This window comes from Acanthamoeba castellanii, assembly GCF_000313135.1.
Source record: "Acanthamoeba castellanii str. Neff unplaced genomic scaffold scf7180000083939, whole genome shotgun sequence".
Lineage (NCBI taxonomy): Eukaryota > Discosea > Longamoebia > Acanthamoebidae > Acanthamoeba > Acanthamoeba castellanii.
In genome coordinates, this window is record NW_004457458.1 from 1 (window position 1) to 10,875 (window position 10,875).

At 58.2% G+C, this 10,875-nt stretch overlaps 6 protein-coding genes across 6 annotated transcripts; 2 read left to right on the forward strand and 4 right to left on the reverse strand.

The window, feature by feature from the left end:
* Positions 1-26: 26 nt before the first annotated feature.
* ACA1_315590 (uncharacterized protein) lies at positions 27-1,837 on the reverse strand (the record flags this gene model as incomplete). Its single annotated transcript, XM_004339992.1, has 6 exons — positions 27-196; positions 325-414; positions 580-1,054; positions 1,158-1,409; positions 1,505-1,596; positions 1,705-1,837. 6 exons carry the CDS (start codon positions 1,835-1,837, stop codon positions 27-29), a joined length of 1,212 nt encoding a protein of 403 aa, XP_004340040.1.
* Positions 1,838-2,038: 201 nt separating this feature from the next.
* On the reverse strand, positions 2,039-3,795 carry ACA1_315600 (uncharacterized protein; the record flags this gene model as incomplete). The annotated part of the gene is made up of 4 exons (XM_004339993.1): positions 2,039-2,164; positions 2,261-3,529; positions 3,611-3,645; positions 3,750-3,795. 4 exons carry the CDS (start codon positions 3,793-3,795, stop codon positions 2,039-2,041), a joined length of 1,476 nt encoding a protein of 491 aa, XP_004340041.1.
* A 376-nt stretch (positions 3,796-4,171) lies between these two features.
* On the forward strand, positions 4,172-4,783 carry ACA1_315610 (uncharacterized protein; the record flags this gene model as incomplete). Its single annotated transcript, XM_004339994.1, has 2 exons — positions 4,172-4,241; positions 4,320-4,783. The coding sequence occupies 2 exons, from the start codon at positions 4,172-4,174 to the stop codon at positions 4,781-4,783; spliced, it is 534 nt and encodes a 177-aa protein (XP_004340042.1).
* Positions 4,784-4,870: 87 nt separating this feature from the next.
* ACA1_315620 (ankyrin, putative) lies at positions 4,871-6,908 on the reverse strand (the record flags this gene model as incomplete). Its single annotated transcript, XM_004339995.1, has 8 exons — positions 4,871-5,075; positions 5,168-5,322; positions 5,411-5,548; positions 5,662-5,861; positions 6,091-6,225; positions 6,293-6,397; positions 6,516-6,753; positions 6,876-6,908. 8 exons carry the CDS (start codon positions 6,906-6,908, stop codon positions 4,871-4,873), a joined length of 1,209 nt encoding a protein of 402 aa, XP_004340043.1.
* A 920-nt stretch (positions 6,909-7,828) lies between these two features.
* On the reverse strand, positions 7,829-9,784 carry ACA1_315630 (oxidoreductase, zincbinding dehydrogenase superfamily protein; the record flags this gene model as incomplete). Its single annotated transcript, XM_004339996.1, has 9 exons — positions 7,829-7,924; positions 8,024-8,143; positions 8,239-8,298; positions 8,440-8,656; positions 8,743-8,860; positions 9,004-9,120; positions 9,202-9,274; positions 9,377-9,448; positions 9,611-9,784. The coding sequence occupies 9 exons, from the start codon at positions 9,782-9,784 to the stop codon at positions 7,829-7,831; spliced, it is 1,047 nt and encodes a 348-aa protein (XP_004340044.1).
* A 438-nt stretch (positions 9,785-10,222) lies between these two features.
* ACA1_315640 (Aldehyde dehydrogenase, putative) lies at positions 10,223-10,851 on the forward strand (the record flags this gene model as incomplete). The annotated part of the gene is made up of 2 exons (XM_004339997.1): positions 10,223-10,508; positions 10,583-10,851. Coding segments are annotated over 2 exons (555 nt in total), but the record flags the coding sequence as incomplete, so codon positions are not given.
* Between the last annotated feature and the right edge of the window lie 24 nt (positions 10,852-10,875).

Below are 10,875 nucleotides of genomic sequence, written 5' to 3' on the forward strand. Positions count from 1 at the left end.
GAAAGACCCCTATGACAGGCGGTGGGTCAGCTGAAGAGGGAGGCGAAGAGGGTGGAGGCGCCAGGTGCGGGCGGCCGGAGGGTCGGTGGAGCGCCGCCGTTGGCCGAGGGCGGGCAGAGGAAAGTGGGCACGATGAGGTTGCACACCCAATTCGTTGGTAGCCCCGGCACCGTCAGTGGAACCGGCTGGGGCGCAACTGGCGCGCAGAACACGCACACGGACGCGAGATGAGCCCACAGATAACACCACGACACCCATGATTTATGATACACGACACACAACACGACACGCGCACAATTACGACAAACGACATCGACAACGTACGGGCTGCAGCACGAAGAGCTTCGAGTTTCTTGTGTCGGCTGTCTTTGTTTGCTCCTTCCCTCTTCTCCGCTCGCGCTCGCCGGCCGTGCTCTGAATTGGATGCGCGTGCGTGTGCGTGTGTGCGTGCGTGTGCGTGTGTGCGTGCGTGTGCGTGTGCGTGTGCGTGTGCGTGTGCGGTGTGTGCGTGTGCGGTGAGTGTGGATTTCCAGGTCAGTTGGAAGTCAGACAGAAGAGGTGGAGAGGGGCGTGCGGTACCGGTCCACATGGCGGGAGGCTGTGTGAGGGAGGCGAAGCGGGACTTGACCTGCGGGTTCTCCTTCATCAGAATGCGCAGGCTCCGTCGCACCAGCACTTGCTTCTGCGGCCCTGTCTTCGTCTTCGTCGTCGTCGTCTTGGTGGTGGTGGTGGTCGTCATCGTGTCGCCAGCGCCTACGTCCAGCTCTCTGTCGACATCATCGGCGTCATCGGCCGGTGGCAGGACCTCCTGGACGTCGGCGAAGGGCTTGGGCGGAGCTCGCCGTCGCGCGGGCTTCGGCTTGGCGGCAGCGGCGGCCTTGGCCTTGGCCGTCTTCCTCTTCGTGGTGGTGGTGCTCGCGGGTTTGGCCGGAGAGGGAGGCTCGACGGCGACCGTCATCGAGGAGTCATCAAACTGGTGCTCGGCCCCCTCTTCGTCCATGAACACCACCGTTTGCTGCTGCTGCTGTTTCTTCTTTGGCTTCGGCTTCACCACCTTTGGTAGGTGCAAGTCAGTCGGGTCGCGTGAGTGCGATGATGCGTGTGCGCCTGGGCGTGTGCGTGTGCGGTTGTGTGTGCGGTGTAACCTTTTGCTGTACAGGGGAGGCGACCGCAGCAGCGGCGGCGAGACTGGCACGCTTGGCGATTCGCTTGGGGGCGATGGGAGTGGGGTGGGGCGCGGGCGGAACGGCGGCGGCCGCCGGGGCTGAAAGCCGACCCCGCCGCACTGCCACCCTCGCCGCCTTCGCCTTGGGCTTGGGCTTGGGCGCAGGCGCCTCTTCTTCATCTTCTTCTTCACCACACCATCCTTGTTCTTCTTCTTCCTCCTCTTCTTCTCCAAATGTTGGTTTCTGCAGCGGTCCATGTTAGAATCGCTTCTCGTGTAGAGACAGAAGAAGGTGGCGGTCGTGTGGTATGGTGATGTGTGGTATGGTGGGCCGCGTACCAGGGGCTTGCCGCCGACGAAGGGCTGGGCGGCGATGAGCTTCGCCCGCGCCGCAGACTCAGCCTGCTTCGCGAACTGCACCTTGTTGTGTGCTGTGGCCATATGGAAAAATAAAATAAATAATTTGATAATAAAAATAAAATTAAGTTAATAATAATCATCAAAAAGAAGGGCAGCACCTTGTGCGTGGCGGACGGCACCGAGGATGAAGCGGTTGGCGGCGGGCTTGTTGAGACGCATGCGCACGGGGGCGGCCCCGAATACCGAGCTTTCTTCTTCTTCTTCTGCTTCTGCGCCTCCACCAACCGGGAAGGCCTGCGCGAATATCGACATGACGAACGACGATCCCCTCCCGGCTGCTGCGCTCGTTTGTGTGCTCTTCTTCCTCTTCTCTTTGGTGTGTTTGTTGCCGTTGCACAGAAAACGATAAAACCAAAATTTCGGCAAAGCCAAACGCATTTCGAAATTCATTCGGAAACGAATACAAAACTAGCAAAACCAAATAAAAACAAAAAGAGAAAGTGCGCTGCGCCGTCAAGAGGCGAGCGTTGAGGGGCCTCTGGCGGGGTGGGCGCGGTGGAAGAAGTGGTGCAGGCCCATGCGCGACACGCGAGTGCGGCGGGAGCCGGTCGGCATCGGAGCGTACAGCCTAAGTCCCTCCTGGAATCAATCAACGACAGAACACAACGCAGTTCAACGTGAGAACGTGAGAAACATGAACTGCCCGCTAAGGGAGGGAAAAGTGGAGCTCCGTACCAGCTCGCGGGCGCTGATCGAGGCCCAGATTCGGCGCGGCCCGCGGCGTCCAGAGGCCGGTGGTGGGTGCGGGCTCGTGGTCTCCGTCACCATCTCCATCTCCATCACCGTCTTCTGGTGTTGGTGCTGGTGCTGGCGACGTGACTCGTCAAGCGCATCTTGTTCGTCGTCGTTGTCGTTGTCTTCTTCTTCGTTGGCGCTCTCCTCGCCCAGCATCAGGATGCCCAGTTCGCGCTCGTCGTAGTGGTCTTCTCCGGCCGCCTCGCTGCCGACGTCGTCTTGGGCGCCACCGTTGCTGTGATCGGCTTCGTTTTCATGGTGGTCCGCCTCGACGTCGCTGTCCTCCGTGCCCTGCACCTCCTGCGGCCGCTCGCCGTCGATCGCTCGGCCCGCGGCGTTCTCTTCTTCGTCGTCTCCATCGTGTGCCTGGCCGACACTCATCAGCCTCTCGACGCGGCGCCTCTTGTGCGCGCGGTCACCAGCGACGACGACCGCGTGCCGACGCATCTCTGCGTCTTCGTTATCGCCATGGTCGACTCCGCCTTGAAGTCCACCGCCCGACCGCGGTGGTCGACCGGTCAGCTCGTCGTGGTTGTTGTGGGCCGCGTCTTCTCGTTTCCTCTTCTTCTTCCGCAGTTCTGTTGCGAATGTCTCGCAGGCGCTCGCGGCGCGGAGGAGGCGCGTCGATGGCTGGCGCACGGGCGACGCGGCTGGGCTCGTCGAGCACGAGAGCGTGACGAGCGACAGCAGCGCACAGTCCGCCGATTCCTCCGCCGCCGCCGCCGGGCTGCTGCTGCTGGGATCGCCGACGCTGACGACATTGGCGGCCTCTTCCCTTCGCGCAGCAGGCTCTGGGTCGGCCAGGGCCGGCAGGACCAGGCGACCACGACGCGGAGGCCGTTGCGGCGCCGACACGTCGGCGTGCACCCGGCTGGGCGGCTGGAGGGACCACGAAGACGATGAAGCCGACGATGAAGATGATGACGACCAGGGCGTCAATGAAGGTGGCGCGGGCGTCCAGGAGGTGGTGGCCATGGTGGTGGTGGGTGGTGAGGCGCAGAACGGGCGGTGGATGGCGTCGAAGCTGAAGACGGGGAGGCGGAGGCCCCGCGGCGAGGCGGAGGTGTCGGGGGTCATGGTGGCCGGCCAGCAGCGCAGGGAGGAGCAGGAGGAGGACGAGGCGCGGCTGGCTGCTCGGCGCGGCGCTACGAGGAAAGTCCGCCATTCGGCGCCCCTGCCCGGCAAGCTGGCATGCCGCCTCTTCTCCTCCTGCACAAAGAGATCAAAAATGGAGTTATAAATCCAACGTGTCCTGTTTTCGTTTGTGGAGATGAGGTGGATGCAACAAACCTCGATAAAGTTGTGGTGCTCTTGCTTCTCTCGGTCTGCCCACACGCAGGGCCAACAGAAACAGATGAGACGGCACATTTTAGTTCGCTGAAATAAAGATGAGCTCATCTAGAGATGATGAAAGATGAGAATGCAAAACCTTGGTGGTAATCGTTCAGAAGGGCCTGGAACGGGTTCGTGTGCATGTGCGTCGAGGGGGGAAGAACGAACACCTGCGCAAGAGGTCCTGCTTCCCGCACTATCTATGGTCGGGCCATGACACGACATTCCACACCGCCTTACAGGAGAACTGATGGACAACGTAACGGTTACGTTGACATTGACACCAATCCCAAAAATTTGGGCATACCTGACATTCTTGGCGTGAATTTCGTGTGGTGGCTGAAACAAGTGAAACAAAGCACAACAGGTTACAGTCTGGGCAGACTCCAATCGGTGCGTGGCCTTTATCTCTTCACCAACCAATAGAAGGGCCTGCATGACTATAAAAGTGCCCACACGCTGCCCCACATGACACACTCTTAACAACCAGTTCTTCTCTCCACACTCCAACAAGCAACTATGAAGCTCTGCACTCTTCTCTTCGCCTTTGTCTGCCTGAGCTTGCTTGCCCTCGCTCTCGCCCACGACGGTGAGTTCTCCCAACTAGGACTGGCTTGTTACCATGCAACCAGCACAAGCTAACATCTGATTGTTTATTGGTCAACAGACTACGACCACAGCGACAAGAACGACAACAAGGACCACGACTGGGACTGGGACTGGAAGAACGACAAGGACCACGACTGCGATGACAAAGAAGATGACGACGACGACAAGGAGGAGGGCAGGTGCTACTGGAAGTGCGTCAAGGTGTGCCACAAGAAACCGCACCACACCACCTCCACCAAGAAGCACACCACCACGACCCCCAAGCAGACCACCACGACCAAGAAGCACACCACGTCGACCACTACCGAGGAGTGCCCCAGGGAGACCACCACGACCAGGAAGCACTCGACCACCACGACCGAGGACTGCCCCAAGGAGACCACCACGTCGACCAGGAAGCACACAACGTCGACCACTACCGAGGACTGCCCCAAGGAGACCACGACCAAGAAGCACTACACCACGTCGACCACCACCAAGGAGTGCCCCAGGGAGACCACCTCGACCAAGAAGCACTGCTGATCTGCCGCCGGGCAGGCGCACGAAATAAATATTGTGGATCGCCATCACCGCGACACAAACGGCCACCTTCGCAGGTGCAGCGGGTCGCTAACTGATCGCACCAGCACGCACGAGTTGTTGCTCCACGTCCTCGAGCCCCCCACGGTTGCCGAAGGTATAGATGTCCCAATCGTCCCACGCCGAGTCGGCGTATTGGGCCAGCTCACGGCGCACGAGCGACAGCGGGGTGGTGCCGTCACTGTTGGCGAGGCCCGCGTCTGCGCCATGGCGCAGCAGCAACTCCACCAGTTTCCTGGACAACGGCCATCAGGTGAGCAAACGTGCGTGTGCGGTGATGCGCGTGCATGTGTGCGTGCGGTGCCGTTGTGTGTGGTGTGCACGTACCCGGACCCTCTCTTCGCTGCGTGAGACAGTAGCGTCAGGCCTTGACCGTCGATTGCGTTGACCTCCGCGCCGCCGCGGAGCAGCGCCTCCGCCGCGCTCATTCGGCTCCACTTGATCGCATAGCCCAAAGGGCAGTGCGAGTTTGGGTCGGCCCCCTGCATCGGCCGCGGTTTGTCGTCGTCATTTCAAGTAAAATCAAAATATAAAATAATGACAATTAAAAAACAAGAAGGCTAAGCGCACCTTTGCCAGAAGCAGCTTGACCATCCGCCTGGTCCCGGCCTGGCAGAGGGGAGTCAGGGTCCAGGAGGGAAGGCGCATCAGCGCGTTGACGCTGACACCGAAGCGCAGGAACAGTTCCACCAGCGTCTCGTCATTTTTCTGCACCGCCTCCATGAGACCTGCGCACTCGCTCCCGTGTTAGTCTACGTACATACACCTCGACGGAGATGGATGGCAGCGCAACACAAGACAGAGCACACGAGACCTGGTACCGCGTCGGCTGGGCGGAGCTTCCCGCTGAGCAGGAGCACGCCCACTATCAGCTCGCTGCGGCTCGAGACGGCGTGGCCGAGGAGGTAGTCTGGCACTTGGTCGTAGGACGGGTGGCTCACCACCGCGCGTACGGTGTCGACGTGACCGGCACTGATGGCCGTCGTGAGAAGCAGGACACTATGATCACACGCGCCTTTCCCTGCGTCCAGCGCAGCAGAACCATGAGACAATGCACACGGCACTGCACACGACACGACACAACTAACGACACGACACGACACGACACGACATGACACGACCAATGACACGACCAACGACACGACACGACCAACACGACACGACCAACGACACGACACGACCAACACGACACGACCAACGACACGACACGACAACGACACGACACGACAGACATGGGCAAGAAGGCATACCGAGGTGTTTAGGGAGGGAGTCGAGCAAGAGGACGACTATCTCCGTGTGGCCATTCCACGCCGCCAGGTCGCAAGCCATCCTCGCAAACTGCAGGTTAATGGGGCACCTTTCCCACCACGCCCCGCCATTCTCGTCTGATGCCGACGCGAATAAGTGTCTGCAGCATCGTGTGTCGTGTGTGTCGTGTGTGTCGTGTGGCACCTGCAGGGAAGTCGAGGAAGCAGGCCACCACGTTGGTGTGGCCAGCCACGACTGCTGCCATGAAGTGGTTCGGCCTCCGCTCGGTCAGTTTGGGCATGATGAAGTCTGGGTCACGCACTGCTGCTGGCGTCAGTCCACTTGCGCGTGTGACAGGACACACACCGACAGCACACGGCACAACACACACGGCACGACACACGATCTTAGAAGAGAAGGTGCGCACGCAGAGCGGAGACGACGCCGGCGATGCCCTGCTCGCAGGCCCATTGCATGCGCTGGCCGACGGTCGACCGCGGGCCGTGATGCGCGAGCCATCGCACGGCCGGAGCGCACTTGGCCCGGTGGTCGACGACCGTCGCACCACCGCCCAGAAAGAGCGTGCGGTGGTGAGCGCGCCACAGGTGAGAGTCGGCAGCCAGGTGCCGCCAGGCCTGGCACACCAGCGGCACCCGCTCAAGCAACTGACCCCCCCCCGCAGACCACCAAGTCAGCCCAATAATAATAATGGAAAAAAAATGAAAAACAATTCAAAAGAGTCGAGGCGTGGGACTGGTACGTCGTTGGGGGGAAGGAAGGAGAGCACTGCGAGCTGCAACTCGTACGGCAGAGTCTCCATTCGCAACCAACACAAAATAACAACTTACTCGAGGGTGTGAGAATGAGGGCCTAACGGTTTGGCGGGGGAACGAGTTATATTTATTCTTTTTGCTGCTGTCGACGCAAGTCGAGGCCGCCACCTTCGATCGTCCAGACGACTGTTTTTCCACGTCGCGAGAGCCATCCGGCGTCCACGAGCGCCGAGAGCGCCTCGTCGAACTGTTCGCGCGTCTACGTTTCGCTGGCTTGAGCGTCGGTCTCTTCGATCGACTGGTGCACCGATCTATCGCAGAGGATGTTCCTCTTTCAGAACCATGTAGAGTTGTGTAGCATACTCGATTGAGGCCGGTGAAGATGTCAAATAGCGGTGGTCTGAGAGCGCGATGTGACACGACACGCGCACGCACCACGATACGTCGTATGCGCACAGCACGATACACCACATTATACAAGATACTCCCACGACATGACGCGATACTACACAATCGCACACTCTCTCACACGACACGCTCCACGACAGATGATACTACCCGCCACGACATGACACGGTTGTACACGACACGACCACACTCACACGCACCCGACACACGACGCACAGGGCACACGCACTCGGGTACACGACACGATACTACAGGACACTCAACACCGCACGCAACGTGATACTACACACACATACTCACAACACACCAAGCGCACGACACTGCGACACGCACGCTCACGCACGACTGCGCCATTTACCGCTGGCGTCGTGGAGTGCATCATCATGATCGTCATGCAGCAGCAGCAATAACAACTCGTCCTCCACCAAGAGAGCGTCTGACGAACCACCGAACATGAAAAAAGGGGCGCGCATTTTATTCGTGCATATCAAGACCGTTGGCCCCAAACAAGTAGGAGTCGTGTGTGACACAGGTTGCGATGTAACCAGGGTCAACCCGTTTACAGCCCTGCGGCTCCGCTCGGGGTGTCCTTGCAGATCTCCACAATCGCTTTGCCGACGTTCTTGCCTTCGAACAGGCCCAGCAAGGTGGGCACCTGTTGTTCAACACAACCATACATTTATGTACAATATTATTTCTCTTTTTTTTCGCTGAACGGAAAGCTGCAACAGTTTTGTTGACGGGAGAAGCGTACGGATTCTTCCAGGCCATGACTGATGGTCGTCTTGTACTTGATGTGGCCTTCCTTGTAGAGCCTGGCCAACTCAGTTCTGGCTTCTTCCACCCTGTCAAAGTAGTCGTACACCAGGAGGCCCTGCAACCCAAATTTGTGTTGTGTTGTTTGTTGTTGAGCAATGCGGGCAGGAACAAAGATAGTGGAGGTGGAGGTGAGGGTGCCTTAATAGTGACTCTTTTGGCTACAAACAGCCAGTTCTTGTAGATCGGTTGCGGGTTGTTGTACGAACTGATCTGCAATTGACAAAGTTCCCATGTAACGCCCGCGTTGTTCCGTCACATTGCAACCAGCGTGAGTATGCGCCTTGGCCCAAGCTCGGGCGGAACTCAGGCAGTACTAGAATAGTTTCGGGAGTAGAGAGAGAGAGTACGTACACAACCGCAGCTGACCACGCGGCCTCCGACCTTAAGGTTCTCAAGAACGGCGTCCAGGGTGGGGCCACCAACTCCGTCCCAGAAGAGATCGATTCCTTCGGGGCATGCGCGCTTGAGTTCGTCGCTCAGACGGTCTCCGGCCTTCTTGTAGTCGACGCAGTCATCGAAGCCATACTCCTCCTTGACGACACGAACTTTCTCAGTTCCGCCAGCAATGCTGTCGACGAGATCACACATACCACACCACGTGGGTCAGACGCTGAATCACAACAGGAGGGCTATTAATTAATGCACAATAAGTACCCAATGACACGGCAGCCCTTGATTTTGGCCAACTGGCCTACAACCATGCCGACCGCGCCAGTGGCGGCACTCACCACCACCGTTTCGCCCTGCTTGGGCTTCCCCTTGTGGTTCAGCCCTGGAGTTTCAGGACCACCACACACACACACACACACACGAATAGAGGGACAAAAAAGAAAACCAGTTGGTGAGTTGACAGGCAGTGGGGAATTTGTGGAGATTTCAGATATAGAGTTGACAAGAGAGAGAGGAAGGAAGCACCAAAGTAGGCGGTCCAGCCAGTCATGCCCAAGAGGCCCAGGTTGACATCCAGGGGAAGGCCTTTGGTGTCGAGCTTCTGCACAAAACGCGGCTTGAACATCTCTGGGCTGATCACATCTGTGCTCAAAAAAAAACATGAGATATTAGTTATTGTTGGAGTCCAGAAGCCAACGTGAGGCCCTCAGGATGAGTGCGTACCAAAGAGCCTCCAATTGAGCATGCCCATGACATAGTCCCCTTTGTTGAAGTTGTTGTTCCTTGAGTCAATAACCTGGAGTTCCCATTTCACATGATGTGGGGTGAGACAAAGTTGTGAGATCTCAGATGACCAGATGATCAAAGGGTGAGGGTGAGAAAAGGTGTGGAGGTCAACCTTGGCGATGGTGTCGCCGTACATGGGCTGGCCCTCCTCATAAGGCTTGGTGTACGAGTTCACCTCAGTCATCTTCACACCCCCACCACGCCGCCACCCCACACAATCAATAATGTTTGTTACATGTCAACGCCATTGGGTTTTGGTCGTACCTTGGGGCGCATGTATGGGTCAACTGAAAGGTACAGTGTTTGCACCAAAACCTGTGTTGATATCCAACCAGGAATTCAGCACAAGCTTAAAGTGTGAACCGACAATAATGGTGTGCATGGGAGGAGCATGTGCCTGGCCATCCTTGGTGAGCCTGGGGTAGTCGCAGTCCTGGAGTCTAAAGTTGTTCTCTGTGGGCCTGTCCTTGGGCCTGGAGGCAAAGATCACCTCCTTGTTCCTCGTCTGTTGCTGGGCCATGTTGTTGTCTATGTTGTGCAGTGGATAGGCATGCAATGAGGACTGGCTCTGGTACTTGCTTTTTGTAGTGCAGGACGCACACCACCACCTACAAGCAGACGAGATGTCGTCAGCTGCCGGTCGAGGCTTCGGGACAGCCTCACTGGCTCCTCGTGTGCAGCGCCAATACTTCCGCCATGGAGAAGAGTGCGCCCGATGCCTCCAAAACTCTGGTTCCCACAGGGCCTGATAGGCACCCGTGGGAACCCAACAGTCCAAAGACCAACCGCCTCCAACAGGACAACTCATGTCCCACTTTTCGATGGAAATTGGTCGCCATGGCAACGACTGCCCGCACAGATTGCGGCACCAGTGCCCTATAAATAAACTACCACCGCTGTTTGTGCACACACACACACTCATACAGAACACCAAACACAACAACATCAACCCTGCGAAATGGCCTCCACGACCGCTACCAGACAACAGCAACAGCAACAGCAACCAGAGCTGAAGCTCTTTGACCCTGACATGAGAATTCCTGACAAGATCCGCGTTCCCAAGTTGCAGACCAACCTCCTGATCAACAACCGGTGGGTCCACCCCAGGGTCGACAAGACCTTCGCCACCATCAACCCGGCCACCGGGGAGACCATCTGCCAAGTCTCCGAGGCTCATGCGGAGGACGTCGACCTGGCCGTGCACGCGGCTAAGAACGCCTTCCCGGCCTGGTCCACAACTCCAGGTGCGCCAACCCCTCAATGGGCAATCGGCCATGTTGGAACTCGTTCCTGTGCTCACACCTCGTCTTTGTTGAAGGCACGGAGAGGGCTCGGCTGTTGCACAGGCTCGCCCAATTGATCGAAGAACACCAAGATGAGATCGCGGCCATCGAGTCGCTGGATTCGGGCAAGCCCTACGCGTCGCACGTGAAAAAGTTTGATCTGCCACTCGCGGCCAACACCTACCGCTACTACGCCGGTTGGGCCGACAAGATCCAGGGCAAGACCATCCCGGTGGCCGGACCCTATCACGCCTATTCGCTGCTGCAGCCAGTGGGCGTCGTGGGCGCCATTATTCCATGGAACGTACGTTGTTTGCAATCGTCAGCT